General features: G+C 42.1%; 1 protein-coding gene across 1 annotated transcript in view; it reads right to left on the bottom strand.

The window, feature by feature from the left end:
• LOC137429981 (inactive dipeptidyl peptidase 10) overlaps positions 1-21,841 on the bottom strand; it is a 380,373-nt gene that overhangs the window by 41,020 nt on the left and 317,512 nt on the right. The window contains exons 14-22 of the mRNA XM_068120409.2: positions 20,219-20,326; positions 19,689-19,780; positions 18,382-18,429; positions 8,408-8,526; positions 6,630-6,677; positions 4,664-4,762; positions 4,490-4,559; positions 2,902-3,096; positions 2,015-2,072 (exon numbers count right to left, since the gene is read on the bottom strand). Of these exons, the coding sequence (XP_067976510.2) occupies positions 2,015-2,072; positions 2,902-3,096; positions 4,490-4,559; positions 4,664-4,762; positions 6,630-6,677; positions 8,408-8,526; positions 18,382-18,429; positions 19,689-19,780; positions 20,219-20,326 (837 nt within the window). The remainder of the gene's footprint in view (positions 1-2,014; positions 2,073-2,901; positions 3,097-4,489; positions 4,560-4,663; positions 4,763-6,629; positions 6,678-8,407; positions 8,527-18,381; positions 18,430-19,688; positions 19,781-20,218; positions 20,327-21,841) is intronic.

Raw genomic sequence — 21,841 nt, 5'->3', positions numbered from 1 at the left:
GCAGTAATATGTCTACACCGTTGCACGTAGAATCGCCAAACTTTACACACATATTTGTCTTGACCTGGAATAGACTGTGCCCAATTTTTAACTCTCTCGGCCCAAGGCCTCCATTATGACGTCATAATTCGACAAGTACAAAACTTCATCCAATCAAGATGCAATTTCTTGAGCGCCATGTCGGCATAAACTGGTGGAGAAAAAAATGATGATGACGTCATCGGTCACGTGGTTTGGCCGCCATATTTGTCCAAAATGGCCAATAAAAAAGTGCATTCCGGCAAGTCCTCGGTCTCTGACCGATTTTTCATCTGTCTCTGTCTGTTTGTCTATTTGTTCGCAGTACTACATCTACACCGTTGCACGTAGAATCGCCAAACTTTACACACATATTTGTCTTGCCCTGGAATAGACTGTGCCCAATTGATGACGTCATCGGTCACGTGGTTCGGCCGCCATCTTGGAAAAACCGAAAAACAGCACCTCTATATCTCCGAAAGTGCTGAATATAAAAAATTGAGACATGGCTCATTGTAAAGAACTCTCCATGGGGAATAAAATATGTTAATGATGACGTCATCGGTCACGTGGTTTGGCCACCATATTTGTCCTAAATGGCCGAAAAAAAGTAAATTCCGGCAAGTCCTCGGTCTCTGACCGATTTTTCGTTTGTTTGTCAATTTGCCTGTGAGCAGGATATTGCAAAACGTTATGGACTCGGAGTGGTGTACAGATTGGACGTGTGACAAAGAATAATTGGTTAGACTAGCAACTTGCTCTTGCCCGCACTGAATTCTAAACAGGGTAGGGATGAAGGCGGCAAAAATGCAAATGCCATCTACTGTCATCAAGCTGGGAGCAACAATTCACATTATTGCCACATCTGATGCAATTTAAATGCTCTAATGGCAGCGAAGTGCTCCATTTCAAACCGTTTGTTCAATATATGTAGCTTTTTGATGCCTAGGGTCCATAAGAAAAAATTGTATTGTTGTGTCAAAGCCAGTAAACAATTGCAAATTCATAGTACCATTTTCATAAAAATCCAGATCCGGATCCAGAACATTTATATATTTACTGACAAATGATGTAGAATTGTATAAAAAATACATTGGCATGTCTTGGGGTATTGTGAGTACGTCATTCATAAAACATTTTGAATGTCCCCTAGCTGTATTACTATTGGTGACATTTTATCAGTGTGAATATTAGATATAATTACTTCATGCTCATGGCTGTCACAGGAATTGTATTTACAAGCAATTGTATGAACAAGGTATGAGGTTCACCATTCATGGAACCTGTATATGCACAAGCAGAACAGGTAATGATTCGGTGCAAAAATCTGCGCACTGAACACTAAAACTGTGCAGCATCGATCTGATCTCTTGGTGCCTGGACGTTTCGTTTCCTGGAGCTTCGCCAGATATTATAGATGGGGAAGGGGTCTGAAGATCACTGGGGTGGTCAACTTTATGCTTGGTCCAATGAAGGTAAATTGGAATTTTGCTTTGGTACCGACACACAATGACCTGCCATCTTAAAATATATCCTGACATCTTTAGTGCATAAAATCGAAATGCAGATGGGACGGTCGGCTAAGAAAAGCATGCTCCAAAATGCAGCACCTCCCTAGTGCCACTGCAGTAGAATGGCAGTAGTTGCTCATTCCAATTCTGTCGAAATCGAAATGCAGATGGGACAGTTACCTCTGAGTTATCCTGCCACCTGTAAGCATCTCATTCACATAAAGTTTAAGGTCACCAATATGTAGAATGGAATTGGACACCTCTTAGGGTCGTTCTCCAAAAACAGTGTTGTTTTGTTTTCAAACTTCCTTTTGCAAATGCTTTTTGAAGTTCCCTTATGAGAGGATCAAGGAAATCCAGGTTTTCAGTGTGAATCAAAATTACATTTAACATGGAGGCCACTTTTACAGATTAGTTGTTGAATGGTGGTAGAAAACGTGGTTAAAGGGCCTATGCTTTTGGATGATAACACATTCATTACTTACCTTCCCGTAGACTCCGATTCTTCTCTTGTCTATAAACTCATGGGATGTCAGTAGCGACCTGAGGAGAGCAAACAGGTACAATGGACCTCAGTGGCAATGTGGGTTTAGTTTGATATCAGAGAGAAAAACAGCAGTTTGGTATCTGAAGGCAATCATTTAGTTCACCAGTGTTAAGGAATGCAAATACGAAGGATAAAACATTTTGGACACATTGGATCGTTTTTAGTCAAATGTAACTTGGTGCTCGTGAGACTATGAGCATAAATCACCTTTAAATCCCGAGAGCCCAGAGCAAAGGCTTCTCTGATGAGAGCATTAAATTCACAGGAAATGCTTGTCAAGAATTGCCTTTTGATGTACTTTTGCAAACCCACTTGACAAGCGACGATCAAACAAGGAGCCTTTCGCAATAGGATCTATGGTAATGATCTATGACAAATCCTAAATACTATATATATATATATATATATGGGATTTGAACCTGGGATTCCAACATCATGAAGCAATGCGCTCAGAGGGCAACACCAAACAGGCCAAACCAACTGTGATATTGTCGTTTCCATCAGACTATGCACATGGAAGCTTCTGGAAACTAGGCCACAACCTTAATGTTCCTCCCCCAAGAGAATGTGCATCTTTTAGCAAAGCAAGAAAAACCATGAGTCACCTTGTATACAGCATAAGACTGTTGCTCATAAGCAAGCTGTTTAGAAAGACCTTGAGATTAACTAAAACTTTGAATGAAGATCGTTATCTGAAGAGCAGAGTTGGCAAAAGTTGTCACCTACATACAGCAAATTAGGACATGTAAGCACCTTGACCAATTTAGAAGAGTCAGAGAGGCACAGAGGATGGTGGCGGGTCAAACATGCTTTGGCGACTCCCACCTGACTGCCATGATTGCATCTTTGACCTCGATCACCCCCAGCTTGTGCCGCAATTCATGAAGTAGTCTGTTACCACGGAAACCCGATCCACGTCCATCGAAGCGGGCCACGATGACGTTGTGGACGCTCACAAGCTGGCTGTCCCAGCCGAGGTGGAAACGCTCAGTCACCGACTGCCAGCCCGGCCTCTCCTCACTGACTCCACACGAGAAAGGCAGACACAGCATGCATAATAAATATAACGAACCATCATAATGAAGGTCATTTCTTTCCTTGTTACAACTTGAAAGGACGCCATTCGTGAAGCAATATGGAGGGGAAGGGTCCTTACGGGGTATTTGATTCTCAATCAGCACCTGGCAGAATCCGGTCTGCACATTAACCCAACAATTTGCCACATGTACCGTGGAATTTCGCTTTCTATGCGCATGATTGGGTAAGAGACTTGAAGATCTCCTTTAAATGAAGGCCTGCTTCCTGATGTAGCAAAGGACCTCCTGGCAACGCACACGAATGGTTCAATGACCCTCAGAAGGCCGGAATCCATTTTGCATTGAAATTCCAAGTGACCATCATGCCCCCTAGAAACTAACAACACTACGCCGTTAAATTCTACCAAATTCCTCCCCTTAACCCCTTCACGACCTATTTTTTGCAATCCGACGGCAATGCCAATTTCATCTCTTCTGAACAATCTTACCGCCCTTAAATCTCTTTTTTCTTACAATTTATCTTTCTTTGCCTTTTATCAGTTTCTCCAAACTTTCTCCCATCTCCAAATTCACCTCCTCATCTCCACCTTCCCTATTTCACCCTCCCAAGCCCCTTTCTGCACGACTTTCAAAATGATCTATCGATCTGTGGAAACATCCATCGCTTCCGCATTGGTCACATCCAAGTGCATATCGTGGGCAATGAGAATAGCCGGTAATGGCAACGAGCCTCTCGGAGGGATGTTCCGGTGTTCCCTCGCCCGGATGTTGTGGAGTGGTAGTGTGCGCGGTCGCTGGAGTGGAGAAAATGGCTCCCTGACCGTGTGCGTCTGATGGAAACTCGCCTGGCGATGGCAGCAATCGGTCACGCGTGGCGTGACCCATTCAGGAGTTTGCTCCGTGGTGTAACACCGTGCAAACTACCATCATAACGATTCTCAAAAGTTACAAATTTATAGAGGCGTGCCCCACACGAAAAGGGACATTCTCAGCGTGGAGACAACGTTAGCGGATTCAAGCTTGTCAAGTCGAATGAGGAACGGGATGTCCTGTCAAGCTCCATTTCACTTTATTGTTTATATATTACCGCTCGCAGCAAGTTTATGTGAAACTGAATATTCCCGTTTCTGGGTGACCTTTGCGAAGAAACCAAAACAGTTCAGACAGGAGGCAGAATGAGTGGACAACGTGAGACAGGCATATTTGTTCAGTGGACACAAAATCACTCCCAACACCTCAAAATAAAATAAGAATTCAAGTTAATCCGTTCCACCAAGGGCAGCGTCGCTTCTAAATGGAATCACTGTAGCTGTAGAGATCACTGTAGAGATCAAAAATACTTCAGCAGAGGGACGACCCTGTGGGCCCATACTCACAGCATCAGGAGTAGTGGATAATCTTCTTCTTCTCGAAATGTGGAGGGAAGTTGGAGCTGCATGGGCAGAACTGTGGAGGCAGGGAAGATCGTGGTGGGGGTGTTGACATCACTATAGGAATAATTGGAAGTGTGGAATTGCTCTGTGAAAGTTCGTGTAAGCATTGATACTCACTGTAATCTCCTGTGTTTACGGTGTGGTACCGTATTCTCGGTATGCGCTTCATCATGAGGAGTTCGTTCAGTGGTGCATTGTCTTCCAATATGAAATACTCTGGGGGTGGGAGGGTCAGGGTGGAGAAGAGGGGGGGAGACAGAACCTTGAACATTGCAAAGAACAACTGACAATTAACGTGAGATAAATGTAATAACTGATTTATTTAAATATTTTTCATTACATGAAGGCTTCAGCAATCAATATAGAGCCACAAATAAATGGAACGCAAAGGCATTGGGGGTCTCTTGGGTCCACTGGGTCTCTCATCCTGCCACTCCTGTCTCCTGTGTATAGAAATTCCTGGTTGGAATCCACTTTGGAATGGCAACCCTGCCTCATACCTTGCCCTTCATGATGCCGTGGAAAGCAAGGCCCTCAAAATCATTTGGCTCTCCCATGATGAAGTTGAGTGACTAGGCCTGTTGCTCTCATATAGCAGAGAGGTTTGTGGCTTCTCTGTTTTTTACGACCTCATTTACGACCTGTTTTACGTCTGTCTGTTTGTTTTTGTCTGTTTGTTTGTCCACAAAGAATAAATATGATTTTCTCTGCAACCATTGGTCCAATTGACAGGAAATCTTTTACCATAGGTGCAACTCCACCTGTATAAATTTTTTAAATGATAATTATGACGTCAAAGGTCACGTGGTATGGGCGCCATCTTGTAAAAACCGAAAAGATTGCACCTCTATATCTCCAAAAGTGCTGCATATAAATAATTGAGACATGGCTCATTGTAAAGAACTCTCCATGGGGAATAACATATGTTAATGATGATGTCATAGGTTCCTCCATTATGACGTCATAATTCGACAAGTAGAAAACTTTATCCGATCAAGATGAAATTTCTTGAGCATCATCTAGGGATATATTGGTGGAGAAAAAAAAAATTAATAATGACGTCATCGGTCATGTGGTTCGACCGCCATATATGTTTAAGAGAAAAGTCTTAAAAACCACTAAAAACAGGTCCTGGAGAGTGTCTGCAATCTCTGATTGCTCTTTCCTGTTTTGGTCTTGTACCCTGTACACTCTGTTGGCTCTGTCCCTCCCAGGTTTCTGCAGGGTTCACACAGTCCGCCAGTAACCCTCTTCATGTTAAACTCACAAAATCCAGGGTCACTGCTCATTTGTTCCTCTTTTTCTCTCACCTGTGAAATCAACTTCTCCAGTCTGTTCAGTCCAAATCTTCCCTCCAGGACTTCAAGACAGCTTGTTCAAGACTACCCAGGTCACCCGCCATCAATACTCACGATCACTTTTACCCCGACTGACCCAATTCCAAAGCATTCCCTTTTTCCATGTTATTGTGATGAATCCTCCTCTTGCTCACCTCTTCTTTTTTGTTAGTTGTTGGTTGGTTTGTTCCGTTTTCTGTCATTCCCGCTTACATCCTTCCCCTTTTTTGCTGTTTCATTCAGCTTGTGCGCAGCTTGGTCACCCCCATGTGTCCTTCTCCCTGTCGCCTTCATCTCACTCTCATCTGTACTCTAATCTGCTGTTGGTGTTTCTCCCTTTTTATTTTGTCCAATTCCATTCTGCTCTAGCTCTAAAACGAGCCTCGACCATGCATACAAAATCTTTTTAAAGTTCACTCTTAGAAAACTACCTCGCACAATTTTAACCTCCACATCATAGACGTGACATGAGCCAGGGTAGTACGGTCCCAAAGGAAGAGCCGCTTACCTGCGATGCCTTGTGAGCACCAAAGGGCCCAATTTCCACTGGATCATAAGTCTCAGACGTGAGCGCGCAACCGAGAAAACTGTTCTTTTGCTTAACAAGTGAAACAGCAAGTAATAAAAAAAATTGCAACTGTGAAAGTAAGCATTTCATTTGAGGAATGGATCCATTTCTCTAAAAAATAAATCAATGACTGGGAAAAGAAAACAACTTGGATGAACAATTAGACTTTGGAACTCACCCTGCCATTCTTGCGTCCTGTGTATCGAAAGCTTCGGTATGGATTCTCCTGAAAAGTATTTAAAAAGAAAGAAACAAAAACAATCGATAAACTTCTTAAACTTCAATTTCAGCTTCGAGTGGATAAGTGTCATGAAAAACCATTGTTAAAAACAAGGCATTGATTTTGAGGTGTAAATATTTAAAAGCCCGAGCACATCGGCTTGTTCAGCAACGGACACTTTCTGTCGAAGCAAAACTTTATTTCCCCTTCCGAAGACCTTGCCTCACATCCCGATCGCATGACTTCATCCGGGTCACATTGTTCATAGGTCGAACCGTTACCGAAGTTTACCGGATGCTCGCTAAACTAGTGCCAAAGCTGGATTTGGAACTTACAGATCATGGCGGCTTCAGTTATGGGAAATGATCCAAGGAATGAAGAGTCGAAGGAATGCATTATAGACCAGGTGCTCACGGACGCTCGTTTTGCACTAATTAAATCGCAGACGTGCATGGGCGCCCAAGTGAGCCATATATTGCAGCCGAGGACATGGCGATTGCACAGAAGGCCGGATATTTGGAAGGCCAAATTGAGCAAGATACGTCTTTTCCTAAATATCTGCTTCCACCTCGGGTAAAATTGGTGCACCGGAGGTCATCGCGGGAGGTCGTTTACGCCTGGGCTCCGTTTCCCCATAAAAACCATCACTGCGAGCACAAAAATGAATAGTTAAGCAGTGTTTCTCACAGTACGATGGCAAATTCAATTTTCTGCCGAAATCAGTTACTCCTGCTGTGCAGTTAACCTTAAAAATTGCACATTCAGGCTGTCGGGATATGAAACACTATTTATTTCCCCACAGACCCACATATGTCCCCTCAAACCGAGCATTAACCTCAGCCCGCAACAAACAAGCCCGAAAAAGAGAGTCCATGGTAATTGGCAATTAACAAACTAACCGATTGGCTCTCTGCCTTGATTATATTAGAATTTGATTTATCAGGGCGGCACACTCCACCGCTTAGTAAAAGCAAGCGTAAGCCATGAGGATAGGGAGTCGTGCTCCCGCCTTATCGAGCGAAACATTGCGAGCCGCACCATCATCCGTGCACGTGGCGAGTGTAGTCACACGGCGCGGACGGCACTCGCCATGGCAAATGGAGGAGCCTTTGATGGGATGTTCCCCGCAATAAGATCCATCATTATAGAGTCGAGGAGATGGTGCTTTCCTTGAGTAACAAACGGAAAAATGATGTTTACTTTTAATGAGGTCGTTCGTGCAAAGTCAGCCGTGGAACTCGCACAAAATAATGGGACGGCGGTGGATTTCATGGTCTTCGGAGGCAGACACATTGGAGCCAAATTTGAGCTTCGGGGGTGTAAATAAAATTAATGTATTCGCTAATATTGTGCCGTCACTTTTTGATAACGACTTTGAAGCAAATGTGGCTTTTTGTGTAATCCGTTTTCAAAATTAAACCAAATAATAGTTTCCTTAAATGTCTCCTATTGTTTTTTTGTGTTTCCCTAAAAAAATTTTTTTTTTAAACCAACAACCATACTCTCTACCATATCCAAATATCCTCGAATCCCAGGTGGTATTTATCATATATTCTTTGGTCAGATACGACCTCACAGGCAGGCAGCTTCTTTACCAACTGCGTAGACCTAAGGCAAAATCTGAACCATATACAGTAAGATATTAACTCAGTCCATCAGTCAGCATCAAATATGTCATCATGACGCAGAGAGAACCCCAAAGGTGTCAGTGCCTGCCTTATACTGCCCCACCTTACCGAGGCACTGCAGGGTAAAGTAGAGGCAGTTGTGGCTGAAGGAGGCATCGAAGTACGAGCAGTTGGGGATTAGGCCACAAGAGAGGCATTGTCGGTTGAATGTTCCAACTGTATCAGCGCTGAAACCAAGAGGAACCAGCAAAGATGGAGTCATTAATAGGAGGAAAATATTGCACCAAACGTGGCTCGAGTTTCCATCTCTATCTCAATGACCCTCGAGCGACCCTTCCCCTCCCTTCCCATTAACCGTAATTGTATACATTACATTCGGCCTGTGGACACACCATAGTTAGGTTGGACGTCAAATCCAAATAAGGCTCCAGAGGTTATAAATATAGTTTACCTTGCTGGTTTGACTACCTACTGTAAGGGTAATATCAGATGAGTTTGTCAGGCAATGCATACAAGTGTCCAGGCATTATATGGTATTCTGTGCTTCAGACCATCATGGTGCTGGAAATCTTGTCATGAAATCATACTGCACCGAAATTAACTTAACAATTTGGCTTGCTGGTTGCATCACTACTGGCATGTGCCACCGTACATGATGGAATCAATTTGAAACGTATCCATTCTAATGCCACAGAATGACCAGCTTCCTTCTAACCTCCTTTTAAAAGACACCATGGGTCTTTATTTTACATTATTTTATTCTTTTCTTTATTTCTTTCTTTATTTTAAACTCCATTCTTCATTCTTCATTTTAAACTCCTTTCTTCATTCTTTATTTTAAATTATTTATTCTTTGTTTTATTTTACATTAACATTATTTATTTATCTATTTATTTGTTAATTTATTTATTTATTTATTTGTTTGTTTGTTTGTTTGTTTGTTTATTTATTTATTTCACATTCTTTATTTTAAACTCCACGAGCTAATGCCAGCAGACAGGACACTTGGCTTAACATTCATCAGAGGGATGACACACTTTGTGACGTAACACCTTGCAAAGCACCATTGTGACTTTATAGTCGAGTCAGGAATCGAACAGAGAGGACATAGCTCAAAGACAACTACTCTACGTCTGAGCTATTCTAGCAGCCAGATGCTGGCAGGGATCATTTTTTATCACTCCAACGTCTTTTCATATTACAGCAGACTGGATAAGATTTGTCTCATCAACCACGTGAAATATTTAATAAGGTTCTGTATAATCTTGGTAAACATCATAGTGCTGCCATTATCTGCATAATTGTCATAAAAAGAATGACGACAATTTTTATAATAATGACAGCAGTAATAATTTAGAAGATCAATACATCGAACTAAACAAACTGTAAACAACTCAACAAACGGGAATAAATGCGGAATACAAAGATACCGCACAGTAAATGCTTAAACTACTACTTAAACAGTTTAATAGGAAAATAAAACATGGAAAAATACCAAAAAAAATGCAGTATCCCAAAAACAAACTGCTTAAAGGTTATCGGTTCTGCACATACAATATGCTTTGCACATGGAAACTGTTGTAAATATTTTTTGTAAAAGTAAAGACATCCTTCTTGGTTTGTGCGGTAATCGGTGGAACAATCTAGGCTGGAGGAATGATCCAGCTTTGAGGAACGATCCAGCTTGGAGGAACGATCCATGATGGAGGAACGATCCAGGCTGAAGGGAACAACCTAGGCCAGAGGAACGGTCCAGGCTGGAGGAACAATCTAGGCTGGAGGAATGCTCCAGCTTGGGGGGATGATCCAGGCTGGAGGGACATTTCAGGTTGGAGGACAATCTAGGCTGAAGGATTGGTCCAGCTCGAAGGGGCAATCTAGGTCGGACAAACCTTCCAGTTTGGAGGACCGATCCAGGCCAAAGGGCGACGCAAATAATGTGTTGTGACAAGTTTTTTTATTCCACTTTCGCATTCTCACTCGTAATCTCCATGAATAACATCGGCATTCCCAAATGATAGTTGTGGACAAATGTAATTAGTCTGTGTTCGGCTAAAATATTCAAATTGTGCACTTCTCAGGCATGAGGAAATGTTATTTACACATCATTTAACTCTGCAAACTTGTAACTTTAACTATATTAATCTCAAATTTTCACCCTCAGTTGGAAGAAAAGTGAATTTTATAAATATTTCAATGGGATACTGGCACTTTGGCAGGGAATCAGCTTGGACTAGACACCCTGATGTTATTCAAACACAATGTGTGTTTACATAGACAATCTAAATCTTGTACATAAATAAAAAACACAATACAGAGACAACTCGCTGGAGTGCCGGAGGTATTGGCACCGGAGGTAGTCGTGGCCAAAAATATTGGCACCCTTGCACTTTTTTCAAATAATGCACCATTTCTTCCAGAAAATTGTTGAAATTTAAAAATATTTTGGTATCCACATATGTATTTCTTTTGTTTGCAGTGGAGCAAAACAAAAAAAAGCTGAAAAAATTATTAAATCTTAGCTTATTCAACACAGAAATTCTAAAATGGCCTGGACAATATTATTGGCACCTTTTAGAAGTTGTCAGAAATAATTAGATTTCAAGCAGGTGATTCTCCTTTACTTTGGAATTGAGCTCACCTCAGGTGAGTTGCAGGTGCCTGCAATATAAAAATCACTCATTCAACCAGTTTGAATAGAGAAAAGGAGTCATTCTGCTGTTTTGTATCACTGTGTACTGTAATGAGCATGGAGAAAAGAAAGAAAACCAGAGAATTGTCCGATGAGGTCAGACACAACATTGTAGCCAAGCATGGACAATCTCAAGGCTACAAGTGCATCTCCAGAGACCATGATGTTCCTGTGTCCACCGTACACAATGTTATCAGGAAGTTGAAGGCCCATTGCACTGTAGCCAACCTCCCTGGACGTGGCCGCAAGAGAAAACTTCATCGAATATTGCAGCGAAGGATTGTTCGAATGGTGGAGAAAGCACCTTGATCAACTGCCAAACAGATTCAAGCTTACCTTCAGACACAAGGTATGACGGTTTCAACTCACACCATCCATCGCCAACTCAATGAAAGGGGGTTCTATGGTAGGAGACCCAGGAGGATACCACTGCTAAGAAAGCCCGACTGGAGTTTTCCAAAACACACCTGAACAAGCCAAAATCCTTCTGGGAGAATGTCCAGTGGACAGATGAGACCAAATTAGAGCTTTTAGTAAAGCAAATCATCTCTATATTTAAAGAAAACAAAATGAAGCCTTCAAACAAAAGAATACCTTCCCTCCAGTCAAACATGGAGGACATTCAGTGATGTTTTGGGGTTGCTGTGCTGCCTCTGGCACTGGGTGCCTTGTTCAACCCAGTGTCAGAAAGCTGGGTCTCCATCATAGGTCATGGGTCTTGCAGCAGGACCACGACCCCAAACACATTTCAAAAAGCACCCAGGAATGGTTAAAGACAAAACGCTGGACTGTTATGAAGTGGGCAGCAATGAGTCCAGATCTAAATCCCATTGAACACCTGTGGGGAGATATGAAAACAGCAGTTGGGAGAAGGCACCCTTCAAATCTGGGAGAACTGGAGCAGTTTGCACAAGAAGAGTGGGCCAAACTGCCAGTAGAGAGGTGTAGGAAGCTCATTCATGGCTATAGGAAGCCCTTGTCTGCAGTTATTTTGTCCAAAGGCTTTGTGTGCTACCAAATATTAAGTCTAGGGTGTCAATAATTTTATCAATGTCATTTATTTTTATTTTCGGATTTAAAAGGATATGTTAAGTTCTGAATCAAAAACAAAGGTTCTGTAATATTAACAGTGAAATAAAGAATTGTGGCGACCAAATACTTTGTCAATTTAAACTTTTTTTAGAGAAAATTGTGAGTTATTTGAAAAAAGTGCAAGGGTGCCAATATTTTTGGCCATGACTGTACCTCCACCAGGCAGAAGTTAAAGTTTTGTAGCCCACTGATAGGCTGGATCTGCATCCGGAAATTTACCAAAAAATCTAATCAGCTTAGCTTGTTCACAGCCGCAACTTTTTGAAGTGTCATGTTATACATCGTTTTTTGCTGCATCTCCCAATGTTGAAGAATTCCTTTAGAATTCTAGATTCATTCCAGTTCTTCACCAAGATCATATCAATTTGTCTTTGTCACAAACCCAACCTGTCCACCAATTTTCGTCCAAACCCGTTCATAACTTTTGAGATACCTTGCTCACAGATAGATAAACAGACAAAAAGACAAAACAGAAAAACATTGGTGAAAATATAAATTCCATCCACCTTTGGTGGCAGAGGTTATAACTGTGTTGGTAGGTTCGAGCTTTAACTGATGGTGCACAAATGGGAACTCCATACCGACTTGGTGAAGGAATTTGGTGGCTTTTGCGTAACTGGAAACAATTGTGGCAGCCGTGTTTGGTGGATCTTCCCAAGCAGTAATAAGCACGCTTTAAAATTCATTGTCACCTTCCACAAAGAAGCAGAACATGGGTTCTGCTCATATATTGTCTCATCAAAGACATGTTGGCAATCTTTGTTTTCTACTACTCCACCAATGGTCTTGCCCAATCTACTCTTTCATCCCTCCATTCCTCCCCAAGCACTCCAGGGTCACATCCAGGCCCCCTGCTCAGCTCCACCGCTTTGTTCCTCTCTTCTCCCGCTTGGGGAACTCTTTCCTCAGCATGTTCAATCCCACTCGGACAAGGGACACCACCAACTTAGGTCAACCTTCATCCCTTCCTGTAACATTGTCAATCCTCATGAACCCTGTTTGTTCATACACTTGTTGCATCCACTTATTGTCCCATTGCATTGCCTTTAACCCTCTGTCGTTAAGCTTTTTCACGAACCTAGACCTGTAAACAAAAAGAGTACATTTTCACTTTTTTTGCACTCCTCAGGCCTACGATCGAACTCGCTAGCTCGTGGCAATCAGGAGTCATATTTATTCACCAATATTTTTTCGGTAGCTGCCAATATTATCACCATCATTAAGAGCAGTGCATATAAAGTTTGCGACGTAAACACAATGATGCTACAGTGACGGATCATGGCATTCACATTCGATCCCAATCTAATGTGAAGTAAAGCTTGCTGTTCTGGCAGGTTTTCCAGTGGGATTTTTAATGGTTCCACCTCAAGTCGAGTGAGTGGAGACATTGCACGCAACATGCAAGCATGGAAGTGAACTTGCTCGAGGAAACGTGGCATTAGAATGAAGCTGTTTAGTTCAGGCCTATGCAATACAAGCCTTTCCTTTGTGACGACTAGTGTCAGTTTTTATTGATCGACAAGATAATAATGGATTGATTTTTTTTGAAAGGACCACTTTCATCTAAAGCTAACAACATTAAAGGCAAATCGCATGACGAGGCTGAAGCAGGTTTGTGGCCACTTTGTTCTTCATTCCCTCTTCACCTGTCTATAGTCCTCTACACTCTGTCTTTCAACTCTCTCCAGCTCCTCCGGAGTGCTCCCGCTCCTCCAGAGATGTGTTTTTCTCATCACCACTTCTGATTAAACTCCTCGGCTAACTGCACACCTCTTCTCTTTTATACTGTTTGTAGAACTTCATTCCAGAAGTTGTTAAATTGAACTTTTCCCTCCAACACTTCAAGCAGCAACTATTGGGGATGCCTCTTCGCTGTAGTTGTACCTCCCAAAACAAGTCGGAGGGCAAATCTTCCCAATTCTTCCCTGCTGCCCAAATTCGTCAGGGAAGTGTGGTCTCGGTCAGAGTACCGATTGGTCCCCATGGACCAGCCCTTTCTCTCTTGTCTCTTCTCTCTCTTTCTCTCTCTCTCCCACTGCCTCCCCCCTACCCACTCTCCCACCCTCTCTCTCTAACTCTGTCGTGCCCCTGACTTTGTAAAGAAGGGGTATACCATCCTGAATGTGGGGGGTCCTTGGTCATTCATGGGAGATTGATCGGCTGTCTCCGTGACACGGGCTTGTTTGAGAGAACTGTCGGGGGCTAAACAACAACAACACTTCAAGCAGGCGGCGCAACACTATCTCATGTCCCCCAACCCCATCCCCACCTGTTTTCATTTCTACCCCCATTAACCCTATATAACCAAAAACACTAATTTGCAAGTTGCTGTGGTTCCTCCTCTCATTCCTGTCTTCCTGTTTATTCACTCCCTTGCTTGTTTTGTCCAACTGCGACTCCAGCACCCCACTGTCAGTGTTTCCTCTTAACCCTCGATCATCTTAACCCTTGGATACAGTGATTGGGTCTCAGAGGCCCACAAGGTTTTTTTTGTTGCAAAAACTATGCTGTAGAATTTTTTTTTGGAATGAGCCTCATTTTCACCGACTTTCATGTTGTTACACAAAATTCAATGACATTAAAAAAAATTCATTCGGCTCGTGGGAAAATCTTCAATCTTCACTTATAACCCGAAAATCCGACACAAATGCAGGCCCGGGGCCTTCGAGGCCCCGCATAAATGTTGTTGTACTACTATGTTATATCATTATTTTCTTGATATGAGCCTCATTATATGCTCCTATAACTTGGTTACAAATAATTCAGTGACAAAAATATGAAAATTTAAAAACTTTACACTAATACATTCGTGGGGCCTCCCAATGGCTGCATAGGTGTAGGATTTTTGACAGTTGTGGACATATACATTCTAAATAAAAGGATTAGTGAATCATATTTTTTGAGCAAATACTCCTCCATGAGCCTCAACTTTATAGAGAAAAAAAGAAAAAAAAAAAAAAAAAGAAAAAAAAAAAAAGAAAAGATTAATTACTTGTATGGGAGGGTCTTTCAACTAATAGGATCAATTCACATTTTCTGAGCAAATACACATCCATGAGCATCGACTTGGATTGAAAAATGATATGAAAAAAAAAATCTATAAAAACAACAACACAAAAATACATTACACAAATACATCTGTTGGGCCTCCGAGGCCCAATGGCTGCGTTTATGTAGGATTTTTGACGCCTGCATCTAAGTCCGAAGAGTTAATCTTCCACAAATCTAGATATTGCATATATAAAAGAGGAGACCTGAACCTTGCCACAATGGAATACATCTTATTCTTATAATATATATCATATATATCTTATTCTTATCTTCTCATATACAGACTTGGCATTTAATATGGAATTTTTTTTTTATGGGGGTGAACTTACTTTTCAAGATGTCTTAGAACCAAAAGTTCATTGGAATTATGTTGAAATTATTCTAGATTTTGTTAATGTGACCTTTAAAAGAAACAAAAACCACATTTGACATTTCGAAGCAAATAGATTGATCCTTGAAAGTGATGAAAACTGATATCGAACTCAATTCACGGACGGTACTGTGTTAAACTTCTGTACGTTTTCCAGAAGTATCTCTTTATTTTGCACATTAGCCAAAAATTTTTTCACAAAAACAAAAGTTAAATTACGACTGAGATTACTGACAGTAAAATTACAGTTCAGTACTTCGTGTAAGCCCCACGAGCATTCAGGAGAGCACGTACACGTTGAGGCATGCTGTTCACGAGCTTTGCCAAGGTTTGGACAGGAATCGCTTGCCATGCAGTGACAATAGCCTGCTGCAATTCACGCACAGAGGTCGGCTGCTGGTCCAAGTTGTCGATTTGACGCGTTAATTCTGCCCACAAGTTCTCTATCGGATTCATATCCGGGGACATGGCAGGCCACCCCATATGCTCTACACCACGGTCAGCAAGAAAGTGTTGGATCATGCGAGCACGATGAGGCCATGCATTGTCATCTTGGAAGCCAAAGTTTCCTCGAAAGGCTGCAAGAGCAAATGGAAGCAATGTTTCTTCCAGAATGGCCCTGTCTGTACGTGAACTGGTTCAGGTTTCCATTCAGAACAACCAGATCAGTTTTGCCCCCTGCATGAAAAGCAGCCCAAACAGTCACCCCACCACCTCCAGCTTGGACTCTTGGCACTATACAATCTTTGTTGTAGGCTTCATGCACTTGTCTGCGCACTCGGACGCGGCCATCTTGACGATAGACCAGAAATATAGACTCGTCACTGAAGATCACATGATTCCAGTGTCCTGGCTGCCATTGACGGTGCTCTCTGGCCCACTGCAATCGGCGCTGGCAGTGTTGTCTGGTCAGGCATGGCTTTCTCAGGGGACGCCTTGCACGATAGCCTGCTTTAACCAGTCATTGGTTGACTCGCCTTCTGGATACAGGCACATTTGTCAGTTGCTGCCACTCAGCCCTAAGCCGATGAGCTGACTTGGTACGGCCATTGCGGACTAACCGGTGCAGCTGGCGATCATCCCTCCTTGTGATTCTGCCGGGACGTCCTGGCCTCGGTATTGGAGTAGGGACACCCCTCTGAGCATTTCGTTTCAGGATCTTTGACACCTGACCTTGAGTGATGCCATACTGCCGAGCAATAGCACGCTCTTTCATGCCGTAATTTCGAAAAGCCACCACTCCATGACAAACAGCATTGTCGAGTTGACGGACCATCTCCAGAGGAAGCGGCAATAACTTTTGGAGACGTGCAGCAGTTGTTTTCCACTAATACAGAACGCAACAACCCTTGTATACCCGACTGTGAAGCCAATCGTCAAATGCACCTGTCCGTACATTTTGCCACGCCACCTGTGATATAATCCTGTTGTTGACTTCTTGCTGCGACAGACAATCAGTGACATGGTTCTTTTAACAAATAAATCATCAAAGTGTAAAAGAAACTCACCAGATTGATATACTGAGTTAAGAAAGTAAACCCAAGTCAAGAAAAAAAAAAATTCCATTTTAAATGCCAAGTCTGTATAATTATACAGACTTGGCATTTAATATGGAATTCTGGAAAACGTACAGAAGTTTAACACAGTACTGTCCATGAATTGAGTTCGATATCAGTTTACATCACTTTCAAGGATCAATTTATTTGCTTCGAAATGTCAAATGTGGTTTTTGTTTCTTTTCGAGGTCACATTAACAAAATCTAGAATAATTTCAACATAATTCCAATGAACTTTTGGTTCTAAGACATCTTGAAAAGTAAGTTCACCCCCACAAAAAAAATATTCCATATTAAATACCAAGTCTGTATATATATATATATATATATATATATATATATATATATATATATATATAGATATATATATATATATATATATATATAGATATATATATATATATATATATATATATATATATATCAATGGAATATATATCTCTTATCAGCTTTCAGTTAATACAAGCCAAAGTGTATGCCTAATCAAGGATTATGCCTGATAAAGGCCTAGAACTAGCTTAATAAACCCCCAAAAAGCTAAAGAAATTCCATTTAAAGGATGTTTAAGAACCGTGATGGAAAGATGTGAAAATTATTTTCCAGTGAAAGTTTATCTGAAATCCACATAGTTACTTTGATTATACTATGATCAAATATCAAGATTTTGTATGATGAGAGAAGTTAGCAAGGTAGAACAACCAGTCCCATGTCCAATATCAACGAGGAACCAAAGAGCTCTGAGAATCCTTGTATTATTTGCTCATCATTACTAGTGCATGTTCTATCAAGGAGAGTACAAGAAATTCCATGCATTATAAAGCATAACCACCAAACTGCCGCATCATATTAAGTGAATGAATGAATGAATGAATGAATGATCGTTTTGAGGCCATTTTCCCCGCTAGAGTGGGGGTTAGCCTTGCGGGCCCCATGTCAATCATGGTTCCCTGTTTGAGGCAATGTTTTCATGGCCGGATGCCCTTCCTGACTTAGTCGCCTCTTACGATGCACAGGGGTACCTATTCTAAATCGTGTACCTATTCTAAATCGGGGTACACACCAGGATCATTCATCCTAACAAGCTGGTACTCAATTTGCCGACCTTCGAAGGATGACAGGCTGAGTCAACCCCCCTGGCGTTAATTCAGCGATGACCAGGATTCAAACTCAGGATCCTAGGATCCCAAGCCCGCGCCCTAACCGCTAAGCCAACACCAGGCTTCGTATCCTATTAAGTGTTCTTACATAAGTCGGCAAAAGTTACAAATGACTTCCCCGCTGAGCCGGATTTCCGACAACTTCCCGGGAGCAGAGAGCGTACCTGTAAATATGGCGGCTCAGCGGGGAGTCCTCAGTGCTCAGGAAGTATCTGTTGGTTAATGGATCCAAGGTGCGAGAGAAAAGTTTTACATATCACACAGACCTTGAAGGTCAGAAGCAAGCTGAATTATCAAAGCAAAGTGTCATTTAGCTGCATGACGATGCTCATATGTTTTCTCACCTGATACACACACTCGTTAAAGACCGACCATTCTGCCATCTAAAAGAAAGCTTTCCTTGCACCCACACCCTCCTTTACTCTTTTGGATATTAACGTGATGCGCCAATCCCTCGACTTCATGAATCTAACATTTGAGTCGATACAGGACCATTATTCTGAGGTAACAAGGACGGTGGCAGAACCCACAATTGCTCAACTTTAATTGTGCTTTTCCCTTCTAGACTCATGTACAATGCTGTCAAACCCCACTGTAATACAACTATAACAACTGTATATCGGCAACGGTGGTTCATCATATTGTTCACTAAAGATTGAGTTTCTCCTCAATTGTTATTTTCATTGTTCGACTTCACAAACCGCCCCCTCTTCGCCCCTTCCCCTAGCCGAACATTAAGAGACACAAGTTTACTTTCGCACAAATTACAAGGATATTTGAAGAGAACGGGAAAAAAATTGTATGGTATATGGGATTTGAATCTGGGTTCCCCAAATCATGAACAAAGGGTTTGGATTGTAAGACGAACATGGAAATCTTACTATAATTCATCAAATGTCTGTCCGTCCGTTCCCAGGTACTGAAAAAACGGCCGAACCGATCACAACGAAATTTTGGGTGGGTAATCCTGGGACCCCCTGGAGTAAAATAGGCTACATTGTTTTTCCAATTTTTTCCAATTTTCAATTTTTCCAATTTTCACAAACACGATGGAATAATATTACCCACAGTGATGTGGCTTTTATTTAAATTCTACAAATACTGTTTAGATTTTGATGATTTGCGTGTGATATGATTTAACAGATGTTTATATAAATCGTTTAAAATGAAAAAAAGCCTTCAATTTCTGATATTTTGCCTTTTCATTTGGGCCTCCCGATTGAAGCCCGGCCAATAGGGCGGGGACCGTTGCTAGTCCATTTAATCTGAAACTGGAGATTCAATTTAGCATAATTTATATTGGGATTCATCCAAGACGACCAGACCCGGTGGCATAATGGTTAGAGCATCCGCTCCGAGCCTAGGAGGTCAAGGAATCGAATCCTGGCCGAGTCATACCAAGGACTTTAAACCCCCAATTGTTGAAATCAAAGAGATGGCATCATGACGCAACAGCCGCCAAAAGACTTACACTTTATGTCGCAGCTCATCGTAGGCAAGGATCTTCGTGACCTCCCAGTTGCCTGAGGTGATGAAACGAACTATGGCGTGTCGGCCACCTCTCTGTAATGGGATCATACCACGAACACACGATGATATGCCACCAGACACAGGTGCTACACCTCTTTGGTGAGTCTGACATTTGAGTGGAGCTCAATGTCTTTCGTTTGTTAATGGAACAGGTAAAATGTGCCCCGCTCCCCTGCATCACCCCCACAGCAACACGTCTACCCTACCTACCCGCACTCTCTCCAAACCTCTGGTGATTCTGTCTGGTAATGGTGAACCCTGGTTTAGGTGAACTCTGCTTGGATAAGCCTTGTCCAAACATAATTCCTTCCAATGTGTTGTGCTAATAAGCATTGTGTCACAAGTTCAAACAAAGCCTTCTGTAGGCCTGTGATTGAAGTTTGCATAAGAAATAAATCATATAACTGGTTTTCTTTATTCCAAAAATACGAGGCTATGTCAACAAGCCTATAGTGCCATGCCGGGCCTTACCGGGGGTGTGAACATCGCGATGTGATGGAAGTCTCCACGTGCACCTTGTTTGACTGGTACAGGTAGGAAGAAGCGTAAGCCATCTCTTGAGAATACAGGTGGCGCATGCTGAGGAAACACGCATGCACCATAAACCTTTTCTTTTATAAAATAGCAGTAACAAGATGGGACAAAAGGAATGGTCTTAATCATGGGATTCACAATCCATTTACATGTAGCATGTGGCAATAATGTTTCAGGAGAATTCATTTACAAATTATGAAAATTTCATACAGCAGAGGTGGAAGGTCAGAATCCATCTTTTAGAAATGTAGAATGACTGAGGATTAATCCATCTCGTCCTCATCAAGAGAGATTATTTTTAGTATGACAATGCTCCTTCCAACAATGCCATAGGGCATTGTGAGATTTGGGATCGCGTTTTCGATCATCCTCTGCATTCACATAATCTCTTAAATCATGCGAGTCGTCGCTTTCGACGAATCTTTTCCCTTCGTTGGTTGCCTGTGAAGGGAAAAACCTGCACAGAGAAGTGATTAAAGTGATGGAGGTGTGCGCTGCCCCTCTCCCACTCTCTATTCCTATGAGCATCGTTGGCTGCAGGTGCAGTAAATGCAACATTAAGTCTGATGGACATCGGTGCAACCGACTGGCCAGGTCGTCGGTATGATGACGGCTGTCCTTGACGTCCAATGTAGACACAACTATCTGTAGATGCTGCGCAGTGAGGCCTAAATTGGTGCCACCACTGACTTTCATGGGCACATTTATCCACGATGTAGCGCTGCCCAGGCTGATCTACAGGTGCGGTTTGATATCTGAGTGGCCTTCTCAACCTTAGCCTAAAGAGGCTTCGCCACAAGGCAGTGGGGACTGGATCCTTTACCCTGGACAAGGGGTCCATACCAGGTACTGTCAGCAGGAACCAGCTGAGCCTGGAACTCGCATAAGGCAGGGACGTCACTCCCTGAGGTAGCTGAAAAACAGCTACCTCGCTACTCCGAATCTCGTAAATAGCATGACAAAATCCAATAAATACCTGTCTATTGACAATCAAATCTTCACGATAAATGAGTACATCGGTACTGCATTCTGAAGGCCTCCAAGCAATGTTTTTCACACCTGCAGGAATGCTGAGTTTCATTCCCTCACAAAATGGTCGCTTCGAAGGGGATAATCATCATCAAGTTGAATGAAGTAAAGTGTCTCTTCATGTGCTCCAAACTCTTTATTGCTATACCTCACTGCGCTCAGTAGGGTAGCAGATGCTAAGAGACCAGGAATGTGAATGCCAATCCTTTAAAGGTCACTGGTTACCTCTATCCACCTTTGGTGGTGGTGGATGGAGGTAACCCATTCATGTAGCATGTACATACAGCTGGCAATTTATGTTTTCACCCCATAAATTGTACATACAATTTATGTTTTCACCCCATAAATTGTACATACAATTTATGCTTTCACCCCTGTCTGTCTGTTTGTCTGTCCGTTTGTGAACAAGATATCTCAAAAAGTTGTGGACGGTTTTGGACTTGGTGGAGAGATTGTGTATATGAAAAGGACTAATCGTTTAGATTTTGGTGAAGATCTGAACATGGATTTGGCCACAATAATTATTTAATT

The sequence above is a fragment of the Myxine glutinosa genome, chromosome 6 (assembly GCF_964187855.1).
Source record: "Myxine glutinosa chromosome 6, kmMyxGlut1.1, whole genome shotgun sequence".
Classification (NCBI taxonomy): domain Eukaryota; kingdom Metazoa; phylum Chordata; class Myxini; order Myxiniformes; family Myxinidae; genus Myxine; species Myxine glutinosa.
The sequence above is the reverse complement of the archived record's forward strand: the minus strand, read 5'-3'. Positions and strand labels throughout refer to the sequence as shown.